Source organism: Schistosoma mansoni, assembly GCF_000237925.1.
Source record: "Schistosoma mansoni, WGS project CABG00000000 data, chromosome 3 unplaced supercontig 0044, strain Puerto Rico, whole genome shotgun sequence".
In the NCBI taxonomy this organism is placed as follows: domain Eukaryota; kingdom Metazoa; phylum Platyhelminthes; class Trematoda; order Strigeidida; family Schistosomatidae; genus Schistosoma; species Schistosoma mansoni.
This window is the reverse complement of record NW_017386006.1, coordinates 57,244-73,229: the sequence shown is the minus strand read 5'-3', so window position 1 is coordinate 73,229 and position 15,986 is coordinate 57,244. Positions and strand designations below refer to the sequence as shown.

General features: G+C 31.8%; 1 protein-coding gene across 1 annotated transcript in view; it reads right to left on the bottom strand.

Moving 5' to 3' along the window:
• Nucleotides 1-224: 224 nt before the first annotated feature.
• Nucleotides 225-15,986, bottom strand: part of Smp_000350.2 (hypothetical protein) — a gene marked incomplete at its 3' end in the record, with an annotated part of 32,302 nt that continues 16,540 nt past the window's right edge. Inside the window, exons 6-11 of the mRNA XM_018791407.1 lie at nucleotides 15,640-15,697; nucleotides 10,436-10,542; nucleotides 8,087-8,383; nucleotides 4,363-4,700; nucleotides 1,285-1,501; nucleotides 225-392 (exon numbers count right to left, since the gene is read on the bottom strand). Coding sequence (XP_018645356.1) covers nucleotides 225-392; nucleotides 1,285-1,501; nucleotides 4,363-4,700; nucleotides 8,087-8,383; nucleotides 10,436-10,542; nucleotides 15,640-15,697 — 1,185 coding nt within the window. The remainder of the gene's footprint in view (nucleotides 393-1,284; nucleotides 1,502-4,362; nucleotides 4,701-8,086; nucleotides 8,384-10,435; nucleotides 10,543-15,639; nucleotides 15,698-15,986) is intronic.

Sequence of the window (15,986 nt, the reverse complement as noted above, 5' to 3'; positions counted from 1 at the left end):
GCTCCTCAGCAGTGCACGTCCACAATCCGACTGGCGGGATTAGAACCCTTGACCTCTAGACTACTGAGCCGGCAACCAACGGTGTTAGTGTCTAACTTCAACCAATCCACGAACTCATATTGTTTTCTTAACAATGATATTACTTAACTGAATTTAAGAACACAAGTTTTAAAAGAAAGATCATAAATTAAAAATTATAAAATTTCAATGGAAAATATTCAGATTTACACTAACTTTAATGTAGACATATTGTAATTAAATTTTGATCCAATATCTTTGTTAGGTAAAATAATTTTATCTGAATTACCATTATTGTATACAATAGGAAATGAATCAGAATTATCCTTTGATAAACTACTATTTACTTCATTTAATGAAGAATTATACTGGTTCTTAACAAAAAAAAAGAGAATAAAATTGAAAAGTACGATTGAGTATTCATGAAAGTCATCTTTGAATGAAAAAGAATTTATACATCATCTAAATAAACACATATCTTGTAGTAGACAGCTGTTCTATTTTATTTTCGAACTGTACGTATGTATATGTAAGTGTAGAACCCATGAACTCTTGGTCTTATGACAAATAGTCAATCTGTCATTTACATTCGACCTGGCTATAAGATGCGTCTGTTTAGATTATCACAATCACATTGCTATGGAAAAAATAGGTATTAACGAGTTGAGAAGTCAAAAGAGAGGGAGACTTATTTAACCTCTGATGAGAATCTGAATGTAAGATACAGTTATGAAGGGAGAATTGAAAATTGAAATTATTGTTTAACCAATTAATCAGACGAAAGAAGGAAACTAATATAACTTTCCAAGTCTTAATTATTTTGGTCTATATAGTAAACAAAATTATGATGAAACAGAGAGCATAAGTAAAGTATACGAATCTCATTGAATATATATCATAAAACCAATGAAATATAAAATGTTTCAATATTCCTGGAAAAAATAGTTATTGATTAATATAAATTGGTTAGACATTAACACCGTTGGATGCCGGCTCAGTGGTCTATCGGTTAAGTGATCTGGCGCGAGACTGGTAGGTCCTGGGTTCGAAGCTCGCTCACGAGGCGGGATCGTGGATGCTCACTGCTGAGGAGTCCCACAATAGGACAAAACCGCTATCAAGCAGTGCTTCCAGGTTTTCTATGGTGGTCTAGCTTCAATCGACTCATGATTTCAACTATTAAAATACTGAAATCTTCACAAAACCCCTTCTGATTGAAATAATATAATTTATTTTTAGTTACCAGGTAAAAGTGTATAAACTAACTTGTTTTAAACAACTTCTTAAACGATTCAAATTAGCTTTACGTGTTTTTATTAATTGTTTATTTTGTATTTCAATTTGTTTTCTAGTTATATCACGTAGTTCATTAACATTTTTTGATTGCCATTCTAAATGATCTTGTTGTGATTCAATTAAATCACATATTCTTATACAATATGCTGATAATTTACCGATTACATCTATCAATGGATTTATCCAACTGAAAATGAATTAAAATAATACAAATAAGATAGACTTTTAATCATACGATAATCAACAAACATGTATTTATCAGTAACGTCTATGAAGACTGTTGAATGTTACTAAGATCATGAAACAATCATGATCCTTGATGGTACCATGAATAAGTACTGTTAAGGAGTTCCATATTAGGACTAAATAGCTAATTAGTGCTATCAGGTTTTCAGTTCTTGTCTAAATTAGGTCGGTTCACGATTTCAGTAAAATGAATACTTAGTTGAAGAAGTTTCGTGGATATAATGGAAGTGAAGTAGTTGTCACCAGTGAGATTGAGTAATATTCGTGCTTGATTACAAACTGATTACATTTAGAATTGTATCATGGGATACCAATTAAGCGATTCCAATGGTTAGACGTTCGCCATGAGTTGTATATTGTACTGTTGAACTGTCCTACACAAGGACGAGATAGTTGTCCGATTCTTCCTTGTTTTTCTATAGTACTGCAGTTGAGATCAATCTGTAACTGATACAACCTTTGAATTTTACATAATTAGTAACAGACATTATTAAAGTTTATAAGATCGAAATAAACTTACAAGATACTGATATACCTTTACTTCCACTTTAATTACGTAAGAATAGTCTAACCATTTCCATATTTAAAATATTTAAAAGTAATAACAAAACTATTTCAGACTGAAAGGCTCAAAATCCTTCACAGTGGCGCGGATCTATTTATTTTTTTATTTTCAATTAAATACTGAGTTTCAAAATTACGTTTTGCTTTTCACTTCTACTAATTCATACCATCATTTCGAATTATATTGTTTTTAGCTTGTATATGACTAACTAGTTGATTAATGTAAAATTAAAATATATTCACAAACGCTTATTATAATGATAATTAACAATCTTCGAGTTGAAGTGGTCAACAATAGCAATCACAAGTTGATTAGAGTTAGACATGTAGATTATTAGATTTAGACTAAATGGAGCCTAAATTCAATGCACTACCCACTAAACCAGATGGTCAGTTGTCCTATCAAGTATATGGTACTGAGTGTACATTATTGATGAATCCATGACAAAGTTAAAACATATGTATACTTTCTATTCAGAACTTTCACCAGATAAAAAAACGTATAAGAACCTAAAACGGCTAGAATGTTATTTTGTTCTGAATTAGAATAGCTCAGCAGTGCACACACTTAATTCTATACTTGTTTGAATTCAGGACTTTCAGTTCTCGGAATTTCTGAGGAATTTCAAACTAGGACAGAATATTTGTCTAAAGTTCTGAGGTCTTTACTATGTTTTCTTTCTAGCCTATTTTAAACTTTAAGGAGTACTATCTTCAAACTAAACTAAGATCTTTAACCCATATAACTGAATAATTATTACATGTTCAATATCCAGTAGTTGTGAGCTGCATTACTCAAAGTTTTAATGAAAAATTATTAGTGATTGGAGTTTAATCACTTCAGAACTAAAGTAGCTATTTTTGATATTATAAAAGTATACCGTAAATTGGCTGTTAGTGAAAAAGAGAACCAATATAGTACAAACTCAATGGTCTATGCTACTTATGAAACAAGAAGTTTAATTTATTTTCAATTATTATTCAGATGATAACAGTTCGTGACGAAACTATTATCAAATTTAAAGAAATTCTGCAAATCATTCAATTAAAATACTAGTTTTGGACCAAAACAACGTCTCATTTGTTAAAAAGTTAGGATTATTCTGTTATTAATATTCAGGACTGAATTTCAATAAAAATATCATACTCACTGAATAATTGAATATGTATCTGGACTCAATAGTCCAGTGAATGATGAGTTAACATTTTGAGCGTAAGCTACTAGGTTTTAGTCTCAATATACTAATCAGCAATGGGATACAGTTACATCCCTGTGATGGGTTCTAAAACAGAACAAATTCCATACCTCTTATTTACACTATTCGACACAATATATCGATTCTATAAAACAGTCTAATTGCCTAATGAATAAACTACACGAATAATTAATAATATACTTTAGTTTGCGTACAAAATTCATGCTTGTTTACTGGTCTACGAAGTGACCTTGACCTTCCAGATGCATTTAAAATTACACAAAATTTAGTAACAAAGTACATAATTATTCGCCCCCAAATGCCCTGGTACGGCCGAGAGTGGGGAGAGTCTCCTCTCCCTCTCGAAATGCTCTCACATGGCCAGCGAATATATAGCCTCTGTCAGGGAAGTCCTACTCACTGCCTTCTCACAGTGGCATTACTGTTGTTTACGAAATTGAGAGAACGAAAAGAGAATGTCCGGCGCTTTAACCGGGTTGGTGGGCAAGGCGAGTCCACCCAGGGGAGTTGGAAAACCCTGATTCCAAACCAATGGCGCACATGGGCTCCAGTATCCTGAAGGAACAAATGGCATACGAATCAATCATTGGTCACCGGCTACCATGAGACTGCATCTCCTCACGATGCTCCACTGCCTTGTGGACTAGACCTTCAGGTCAAAGGCTCGGAGTGTGGCCCCCTAAGGAAACCACCTGCTTCAGTCTGGGCACCTGGGCAGTATCACAGCTTTCACACAAATCGAATGAGATCTGTGAGGCGCATATATATCTGGTGCTTCCTTGCACCAATATTTATGTGTTTAAATAAATAAATAAATAAACATAATTATTCGATCAAATTGTGATACATAACCCTTAGTTAAGCAGGATTTTTCTAAGGTGTTTCTAGTCGATACTGATTAACAGAAACATTTTTATCCTTTTCCCGGTCTCTGAAGACTTTAACGAGAAATTTTTAAGACCTTTCAACAATTTTTAATTTTAACCCTTCGAACTCAAAAAAAGAAAAAAAAAATAATTACCTCTTGATTATTATAGTATTCTCAGTTAAATTTGAAATTCTTCCATTTTTATTGAATGTTTTCAATGGATGAAATAATTTTGAATGTAATAATGATGAAGGAATTTCAATATCTTGATTAGATATATTTAATAATTTACTAAAACGATTACATTCTTGATTACCAAATTTAATTATTCCATAAATAGTATTATTAAATAAATGAATTAATGTATCATAATCATGATATAATTGATGTAAACATAAATGTAATTGTGATAATTTATTTTCATAATTATCAATAAGTTGTTGATAATCTTTAGGTTTTGATAATTGTACATTTTTATCATTCATAATTGACTAGAAAATAACAAATAACAATTATTATAACAATTATAAGCAAAGATGGATAGTGGCTAGCAATGGAATTCAGTTCGACGCGCGTTTCGTCCTATTTCGGGATTCGTCAGCTGGACGTACCTGCATCTCAGAGTTGATGTTCACTCTGAGACTTAAACCCAGTATCTTTCGCTTCAAACGCCATCGCGTTATTCACTCAGATACTTAGTTCTGATAACCACTTGCTTGTGCAATGCGGTGAAGTTTAAGTTCACTTGATATTGTTGGTTTGAATCTTCCCATCCAGATGACGAGTCCCAAATAAGACGAAATGCGCATCCTGGATTCCACTGCCAGCCACTATCCATCTTTCTTTATAATGCTTGTGAATTGAGACTATATTGAGGCAATACGCACAGTATGCACATATGTCAATAAGAGACTGATCAATTGTAGTCCTAACACATTAATGGAAGGATTCAAACAAACAACACCAAGTGAATTATTATAACGTTTATAATTTGAAGAGATAACTCTGGATACCTGGAAAATTATATACTACACACAATTAAAGTCTTAGTTAATGCCAATAAAAATAGTGCAGAGAAATGATAGGGGTATTTTCATATAAACAACAATAAAATGATTACGAATTGAATGAAGTCAAAAGATGAATGATTAAGTCTAAACTTAATTGTTTAAAGATAAACGACTCATTGAAAAGTCATTAGGTCTTGAACTCAATAACTGACAGGGTTGGGTGTATAAATTACTAAGTAGTTCTATACTAGGAAGAAACATATAGTTTCCAGTGTTTTTGTCGCGGTTGCTAGTTTGTGATATAAATCATTTTCGGGCTATTCAAAAGACTATTGAATCTAGAAAACATTTTTGATTGGTTGAAGAGAACATGTCGCTGTATGTTTCAGTAAAATTATTTATTCCCAATAGTCAGTAAGGTATTAATACTTTTAACAACCCATCTTCTAATGTGTCATCTTTGGTAAATTGTTAGAATGTTGATTCTTGAAAAAATGTAATCACATTTCAGCGTTTAAACACAACGTAGATTTTTAAGAATGCTGAGTAGTACAGTTTGTTTTTTTATGGATGTTATATATATCAATTGATCTGAATTGTTTGTAAGGACACTTTCCTCACCATACAGTTCGTGAAATGTTCATCAATGGAGGCGAAAGTATTCAGAATACAAATAGTTAAAATGTCAATACTACATCAGGTACTTCGTATAAAATGAAACCTATTTTCGACTTGACAGCATTCCATATTCACCAACTACATTTCTAATATAAATAGTTTTAAGAGTTTATGTTTAGGATGTTGGACAACGTGCCGCAAAACTGACTGCATTGTTGCAACAGTATTCACTTTCTAACTCTTCCTATAAATATTGGACTTATTATCATTTAATATTTTTTATTTTTCAATCTAATTTAGTCCACTTTCTGTTATTTTTAACAATGTGATACAATCAATATTAATAATTTCCTTTCCAACTATTTTAATCTTATCAATAAGGGGATTCGTAGAGATCATAGTATTTTTAAAAGTTGGATTCACGAGTCGATGTAAGCTAGACCACTATTTGAAATCTGCAAGTTCTGAACGGCCATTTCGCCCTAGCATGGGGCTCCTCAACAGCATGCTTCCACGATCCTGCACATAGGATCCGAACCTAGGACCTTCGGTCTCACACGCGGACGCTTAACCTCTAGACCACCAAGCCCGAGTCCAACAGTGTTGATGTCTAACTTCAATTGATCCATGATCTTACACAACCCTTCATTCATTTTCTGAGGTGTATGACTGTCTCCGTCCGACATTGATTGAACTCCACTGGTCACAGCTTCTCACTAGAACTCCAGAAAATTCATCTTGCCAATTTCTTATGCATGCATAATAATTTATAGTATGGCGAACTAAGCCCAAAGACTATCAATTTCAGTCTTTAACTGTTCAAGATTGATTAGGAAATAGGTTAACATTTTCACTTGAGTTTCACTCTCATCGTTGCATATAACAATCACGATTGAATAAATGTTATATTCTAAACATAAAAGTAACCATGACTATTTTTTAAAACTAATTTATCTGTTAGCTTAGCAATGATGAGTCGTAGGTAAGAAATGCATATTATAGATTTCATTGCCAACCATTGTTTAGAACAAGTTATACTATGTTTTATAACTTTTAAATCTGAAAAGAAAATTATTTAAATAAAATAACCAACCAAGATTTATTTGTCCGAGGTACACAATAGGTTCTTTCAATTTACGTGAACAAAATCTCGGTAAAGGTAAGTGGCGAATATGATTTAATTATTTGAGAAAAATGAATATCACTAGTGTTCATATGTGACTGTAAATCAATACATTACGAAAGAAAGATTCATTGACTTTAAATATTATGCCACTTTTTCTTCTAGTCCTTTGGTCTCACTAATTAGTCATGAATTCACATCAGTACATTTTCTAATTTAACATTACTTGACGGTGATCTCTTTAGGTGATGTTGTGTTCTCTGAGATATATGATTTCATTGCTAAGCTTTCATCATCGTTCTGCCTAACATCTTCAGTGCCTATTTCATATGGAAGTGAGCTTTCTAGTCGTTCCACAGGTGTTGCATTAGTTTATTCTGATAGCCTATTCTGTAATCGGCTGCATTTGTAGGTTTTGTTACGTTTATATGTACTTGTGTTCTGATTGACTATCTTTGTTGGTCAATCCTTGTGATTGATTAGCCTCTTCCGTAAAGCTTCATAGATTGAATCTATGTCTTTGTATTTATGGATTGCTAACTATTCTGTATGACAAACTACTAGAAATTCCATAACATTCTTAGTTTCTCCAATCCAAGGCTAGGGGTCGACGAACAAAGATAGTCAGAGTCAGTACACTGATGAATAAGTACAATAAAACCTATGTAGGCAGCCGACTACAAATAAGGTCATCAGAATGAACTTATGTAATACTGGTGAAATAACTAGAAAGCTCGCTTTTAAATGAAGTAGACACTAAAGATGTTGGCCAGAATAACAATGGGAATCCAGACATCAATCCATCTTTCCCAGAAGACACAACACTATTGAAAGCATTCACCTGAGCTACAAATCTTCACCATCATTTCAGAAAGCGATATTTTGTTTAGAAATTTATCTACAAGTGAATATTTTAATGAATCCAATAAATATGGATCATGGAGATGATTTCTAGAACATATGAATGTTTTTGGTTGCATTGTTTGTCCTCTATGAAGTGCTGATGATATTGATGAACGACAACGAAATGTTTTGAACTTAAACCACTGATCTCAGGGGACCGAATACAACAGTAAAGTATGTACAATTTTTAACAGTATAGCTTACTAAATAGAAATAAACTTACATCTAATTGTGCAGGACTAGTTTCTGTAGATTTATTAACAGTCGTTAAATATTTCAAATTCGGATTGCTATTATTCATATTAATAATTGGGAAGATAGTCGACGGCAACTTAGGTTCAATAGAAATATCTTTCAAATCGTTTGATTTTTGACTCTCTTCATTTGATCCTATTGGTTTTAAACAGATATCAGTTTGTATTTGTTGATCACAAAAATGTTTCTGTTGTGTTGAATTATAAATACAATTTTCTAATGTATTGATATGACACATAAGTTGTTTGTTCAAAGATTCATTACCCTATTTATTAAGCATGAAATCCAATAGGGAATTAATAATAAAGTACTTTTAATGCAATTATTTCAGAAAATAAGCATATACATGTATCCTACAGTTTATTGAATAATGTATATATAAAGATTACCTAAAACCTTAAACAAAACTATAAACAGGACTTGTTCCAAACTGTCCCTGTCAGTCTGATTAGACAAATTAGTTAAGTATACAGAGTTAATTACATTAACTGCAAAACCAATCATATAAAACAAACCTATTCTTAATTACTAATTATTTAATTAAACAATTACAACTTAATTAGGGTCTAGAAAACTTTAACATAATAAACAATTCTGAAAAATGTTAAGTCATCACCACCAATTCATGTTTACAGAAATAAATAAGAGTATGAGGTAGAAAGAAATTATAACTGTCTTTCTAGGTAACGTCATCAATACACACTTCATATAGAATTGAACTACATGATTTTCTCCACATGAGACCATGAATTTGATTAGTTCTCGTTGGTAATTGTTAATGTAAGTATAAATATCTACGTACAAATATGCTTACTTCTATTTGAAATTTATCCTGATATTAGTCTATAGAAAACAATACAAAATTCACGATTTAAATCATCTAGCTCAGAGAATTCAAGTCCATCAATATCACTTTCCTGATCCACAAAATGTTTCCAATAATTAAACAGTGAAATGAAAGATATTTTCCACAAACTTAGAAAAATAAGTCGATTCTTATATTTATCCCAATGTTTTCATATATTTAAAAGGAATATATTTTCTTCGAAGGCTTAGTTAATACACAAGAAACTTTACCCGAATATATCATTTTCACTTTTGACTATGCTTTATTGGTATCTAGTGGCATAAAAGTTTGATGTTAAGCACAAATTACAGACTATTTCACTAAATTCGGATAACCATACAGCAAACAGTTAATTTGCAAAATAACAATCAATTGTCTCAATCTTAACTGTTCTTTCTGCAAATATCAGTCCATCCTCTTTTATTTCATTGTTCATGCATTTTCGTACCGATTGTTCTTCATTCCTGTTCTTTCCTTATCGATCTTCTAATGAAATATATTTTCTTCATGACCATCATTATATACTACTTATATGGATATAAGTAGACCACATCACAATTTGATCGATAGGCTATGTAAATTCTCATCTTTCCCAACTTTCAATCAGCACACCAGAAAGTATTTTTATTGTTTAAGGCTATAACTCATTAAACCATGTAATAAAAATATAGTACAACAACATTATCACATTGAACGAAATTCATATAAATGGGACGATTTTGACGTCAAAATGAATATTACCAATTTATAGCTAATTGACTTTAGAATTAATGACAATACTCAATCTAAAAAACGATAACCTAGATACAGAACTTTATGTAAAAGACTATGAAAACAATAGTTTCAGTAATATTCATTAGAAAAGTTTCTTAAATAATTAATCAAAGAATAACTAACAAGGTATCGAATTTCAGAAGGTGTTTTTGTGGAGATTTAAGTATTTTCATAGTTGAAATCATAAATAAATTGAAGCTCACTAGTGACTGACTTCAAAAGATATGTTCTGGAGTTCTTGTGAGAAGCAGTAACCAGTGGAGTTCAACCAGGACTGTTGTGAGATAACAAATCACTGAAGACGATCGGTGAACGATTGCTCAAACTCCGTGGATTGGTTGAATTTAGACAATAATGCCGTTGGATGCCAGCTCAGTGGTCTATCGGTTAAGTGATTTGGCGCGAGACTGGTAGGTCCTGGGTTCGAATCTCACGAGGCGGAATCGTGGATAGGCACTGCTGAGGAGTCCCATAATAGGACGAAACGGTCGTTCAGTGCTTTCAGGTTTTCCATGGTAGTCTAGCTTCGATTGACTCACGATTTCAACTATGAAAATACTGAAATTTCCACAAATGAAACCCCTTCTGATTATAATCATCATATAATTAAGTATTGGGAACCTCAATAAAATGAATACTCTCTATTTAATCAATATACAAATATAATTAAATGAAAATAATACTAATTCAACTAACTTTTAAATCAATTTTCAATTTTTCGATTTCTACTTCATGATTCTTTTTCAATGTTCCAATATCTGTATCATATTTTAGTTGAATTTCATTTAGTTTCTTCTTTTGATCTTTTAAATTTGTTTGAATTTCCATGAATTCACTTTCCTTTATTTATTAAAAAAAACCAAATTGTTAATTGTAAATTTACAAGTAAAGTGATTATTTGGGGGGGAGGGTGGTCATATCAAAATGTATACAAAGATCAAGACTAATGAAAGTCAATTTATATTATAGTAAAAACTTTAGCCTACTCTGTACTCATAAACTACAGTTACGAAATGATAAGTGTGTTATATCAATGAATAAGCTTAAAATTTAATAAAACACCATGGAAGATAAAATTCAATGAAGGATAACAATTTATATGAGCATTTACCAAGATTTGAGCGAACATTTTTGTAAGAATTAGATCCTTAGAATATGGAAGATATTTAATTTTAAAATTATATTTTATTGTCATGGATTGAAACTTAAATAATTTCAAATATTTTCCCAGGTAAACTATCCCAAACTACGTAAGCAAAGATGGATAGTGACTAGCAGGGGAATCCAGGACGCGCGTTTCGTCCTATATAGGACTCGTCAGATGGATGTACCTGCATCTCAGAGTTGATGTTCACTCTGGGACTAGAACCCAGTACCTTTCGCTTCAAATACCATCGCGTTATCCATTCGGCCACTGAGTTCTGATAGCCAAACTTCCAAACTTCTTTAGGAAATTAATCAATTAAATATACTTAATTTCCCTGAAGAAGATCTCACTAGTTTCACTCTTGTTCAGTTTCTTTTTTTGTATAGTATACTATATTACTTATTTAAATTCGGTAACTTATGATTATCAATCATTAGGGAAATATTGCTTTCTTTGTGTTGTGATGTTTCTAAGTATTTACATAATCTGTGACTTTTAATTAGTATATTCTCGAGACTGTATTTTCCCAACATTATTATTAATATCATATTTGTGTCTTTTGTATATTCACTAAACATTTATTTATATGTACCCATTTCCATATTTAATATACAGAGTTCTGATCCTAATTTGTTGCTTTCTACTGCTGAATTTTACACAGATACCGAATGTTACTTAGTCACCGTGTGTTTCTTCCAGGTTATTCCTGTATAACAGTGTCTCCTGATCGCGTGAACTCCTTGGACATAACACGAAGGGTGGTGTGTAAAATGTACTGCTTATGTTGTCATTAATAATATATATTGTAGATAAATACTTTGCTTCAATTTTAGATTCTACATGTAACTCAATCTTTTGGTCTGAATCCTGGAAACAATTTACTGGTATTTATTTGATTTTAATGAACAACAACGGACGAATAACCGTTGGCAATGGATACTTCATCTTTATTATAAATATGTATCACAAATGAGTTTTACAAACCAGCTGTATACAAGAGCGACGTTTATTGTGAATTTGCAAACATGTACATTATGCTAATGAATTAACAGAATATCAGACAAGTAACTTTAATCTGGATCTTGTTGTGATTTCAGTTCTTCTTGTTTATTTTAAACAGCTGAAGCAAGAGGGATGCATTTTCGGTCCGCTGTTATATAATCCAGTGAAAATAAGACGATAGAAAACGCTCTTTGAATGCAGTGATAATTTTTACCTTACCTTCAAAAAAGAATCCTATGTCCAAAAATATGCAAAAAGAATGCTCGATCTTACTACCAGCTAGTCCAATTTTTTTCAGAACACTGAAAACAATCTATAATCTTGAGATTTTGTGATTTTACTTCAATATGAAGCAATGAGGTTATATGATAATACAAACATAGTGTCTTGTAATTTATATTTCTAGAAAATAAATTAGAAACAATTGAAATCATGAGTCAATTGAAGCTAGACCACCATGAAAAACCTGGAAGCACTGGACGGCTGTTTCATCCTATTGTGGGACTCCTCAGCAGTGCGCATTTACGATCTCGCCTCGCGAGATTCAACTCACTGAAGACAATTGGTGAACGATTGCTCAACTTCGTGGATTGGTTGAAGTAAGACATTAACACCATCGGCTGTCGGCTCAACGGTCTAAAGGTTAAGCACTCGCGCTCGAGACTGGTAGGTCCTGAATTCGAATATCACGAGGTGGGATCGTGGATGCGCACTGCTGACGAGTCCCACAATAAGACGAAACGGCCATGCAGTACTTCCAGGTTTTCCATGATGGCCTAGTTTCAATTGGATCATGCTTTCAACTAGGAAAATACTGAAATCTCCACAAAACTCCTTCTAATTCGAAATAAACTGACTTATAAACTTGAAATAAGATTAGATAAACTGTTTTCTTTAGTCTAAATCAAATTTAAAATCTGTCGAAGATCAAATATACTCAGAAAATTTCCTCCTTTTATACTTATCTGTAATATTCATCTAGTGACATTGAATTATAGAGAAAATGTTCATTTTTACAAATTCTTATTGTTGCTGCCAAAAATCAATATTCAACACTTAAATAACTAACTCATAGAAAACTGGTGTCTAATTATGGGTAACATAAATAGTAGATTTTGTATTTCTTTAAATTAACCATCGAAATGACTATTAGTGAAATAAACTTATTGAAATGACTAGTATATTATTGTTGACAAGAACGAGTCTATAGGCCAGTCGTGCTAAATGATATGAGTATTGAAAGGGGAAAGAAGTGATGTAAATAACTAGATCGAATTTTTTTGGCCGAAGATTATGTAATCCATGAAAAGTTTATGAAATAATTGAGAGGTAAGAAAATGAAGTGATTCATTTCATAGTGGATCTTATTTCAACCATCTGAAGTGATTCATTTCTTTCTCCTAGGAACTTGTCAGTGTAGCAACTTCAATAAGCTGAATGACAAACAAAAGTCAAAAGATTGTTTAAGGCTTGAAATGAAATCTCCAGTAGGAATTGCACTCTTATATGTAAGCACTCATTTATGAAATGCATAGAAAAATGCTCTCAATTTTCGAATACTACACAGCTAATGTAATCGAAATTCTAATGTAACTAAAATTATGAAAATAACCTGCTAAATGCTTGAAATTGGCCCTTGTAAACCTTAAGTTGATTTTACTGTAATACCAGCTAAAAGTCCTAACTATATATTACTGAACATTTTCAACATGAAATAAAATTGTATAATAAGTAGTATTTCCTTAATTTTTCGAATTTTTCAGTTAGAAAACTCAAAAGACAATCAGTGATTCATAAAAAATCAGATGATCAAAACACTTGAATTTATTGTATACAATAATGAATCATTTGAAAACTAACTTTTGAAAATGTTTTTGTTTACCTTAGTTATCATTGTTTCATTCATAACTATAAATTAACTATTCGAATAAATATCATATAAATATACTCTTATTTATGAGTATGTACACATAATTTGTGCATTTACCATAACAATTCTAATCAATATTCATTGATTTCGTTACCATAGTCCCCACTAATGAAGTTATCACTTTTAATTGTAAAAAAGCATTTCACGCAATAATAATAATAATAATCGATATTTACACCAATGAATAAATTAGAGAAAAATTTATTTATTGATATAAGGATTTCATTTATTAGGCTATTGGATACCATGGAATTTTGTCACTTATTTATGGTGATATGTATCTTATCTGTCAAAATGTATTTTAGATCAGAGGGGGTTTTGTGGAGAATTTAGTATTTTCATAGTTGAAACCCCCTCTGATCTATAATCATATGCCCACTAGTGACTGACTTCAAGAGATATTTCCTTGAGTTCTAGTGAGAAGCAGTGGCCAGTGGAGTTCTACCAAGTCTGTTGTAGAGATATCAGCTCACTGAAGACAATTGGTGAACGGTCACTCAAAATCGTGGATTGATTGAAGTTAGACATTAACACCGTTGGATGCCGGCTCAGTGGTCTATCGGTTAAGGGCTTCGGCTAGAGACTGGTAGGTCCTGGGTTCATATCTCGCGAGCGCGGGGTCGTGGATGCGCACTGCTGAGGAGTCCCATAATAGGACGAAACGGCGGCCCAGCAGTTCCAGGTTTTCGATGGTGGTCTAGCTTCAATTGACTCATGATTTCAACTGTGAAAATGTATTTTGTGTAAACACTACTTAATAAGCTGACAAAATGATCAGTTTATAGTTCCATTGGGAATGAACTACAAATTTCAATAATCATTAGTTACTATTAATTTCTTGTCAGTCGAAACGCCCAAGTTTATAGAGAAATCATTCAAGTAGTTATACTCAAAGAGCTTTTTAAACGAGATTATATCTGTAAATAGTTTGACAATCTGTAGGGTTCGTAAAGCATAATAGTTAAAGGTTTATTTAAGTGTGAATGTTAGAAAATGGTTTAAAGGATTATTGGTTTGCTGGGAATTTTCTACAAACACATTGTCTGATTCCGTGAATCTATGTAGTCTTATGAAAAAAATGTTTGTATATCAATGGGTACATCAATATAGATCCGATCTGTCAATAAATAAGCAAAAATGTCAATTAATCACATGATCACAGGTCAGTTGAACGAGTTTCTCAACTTGAATGTATAAGAACCAATGAAGGTTACTTATTACAAATTAAGCCATCAGAACGAACTGATTTAATACTCATAGAATAGCTTGGAATTTCATGTATACATAAAACTGACGTTGATGATGTTGTCCAGAACGACAGCAAAAACACTTCAGTTAAAGCATTTAAATAAGAATACTAAACATCATCATAAGAATGCATTTTAACTGGAAATCCTCACTGGAACCTATTCTGACCTTTGTATTTACACACTAATTTATTCTAATTCAAATGGAAAATAACCATATTTGACTGCTGTACACTTTACATAAATTGAGCATTATTTTCATTGTGAAACGGTAGCAGTTAAAAAGAGACCACTAAAAAAGGAGTAATATTTGAAACAATTGGTCCCTTACATAGCGTTTGATAGTGTAACTACCAAATGTATTTGTGACCAGATTGTTCTAAATGTCTAGCAAAGCTACGATTTAAATTTTCCAGATCAACTTTGATTTCCTATTACACTACCGATAAAGGCAATTACCCAAAAGCTGTTTCCTCTTAATCATAAGATTCTCCAACGGTGAATGTCTTATACTAGATTGAAAAGTTGTTTGATATTGTGTTGATTTTCAGTGACTTTTTAAGCTGATATCACAATTTGCTACATTCAAAAAAAGGTAATGACAATGATTCAAACAAATATGAAATAACCACCTTCTCTTGTTTTGTTCTCAATAACTCATTGTCCATTTTCTTTTGTAGTTCTTCTTTTTCTTGGCTACTAATATTTAATTTATGTGTAATATCCTGAAGTTGTTTACTAAATAATGTGGTGGAAAAAGTAAATACACAAATAAAAGGAAATCAATAGTATATTTGTATGAGTAACTAATCTTTTGTAATTGAATTCATTGTGAAAAGTATGTGAACTTCTATCAGTATAAAAATTACTTATAACGGTGTTATGAACAAGAACTCAGATATTGAAAACCAGTTTATTGAC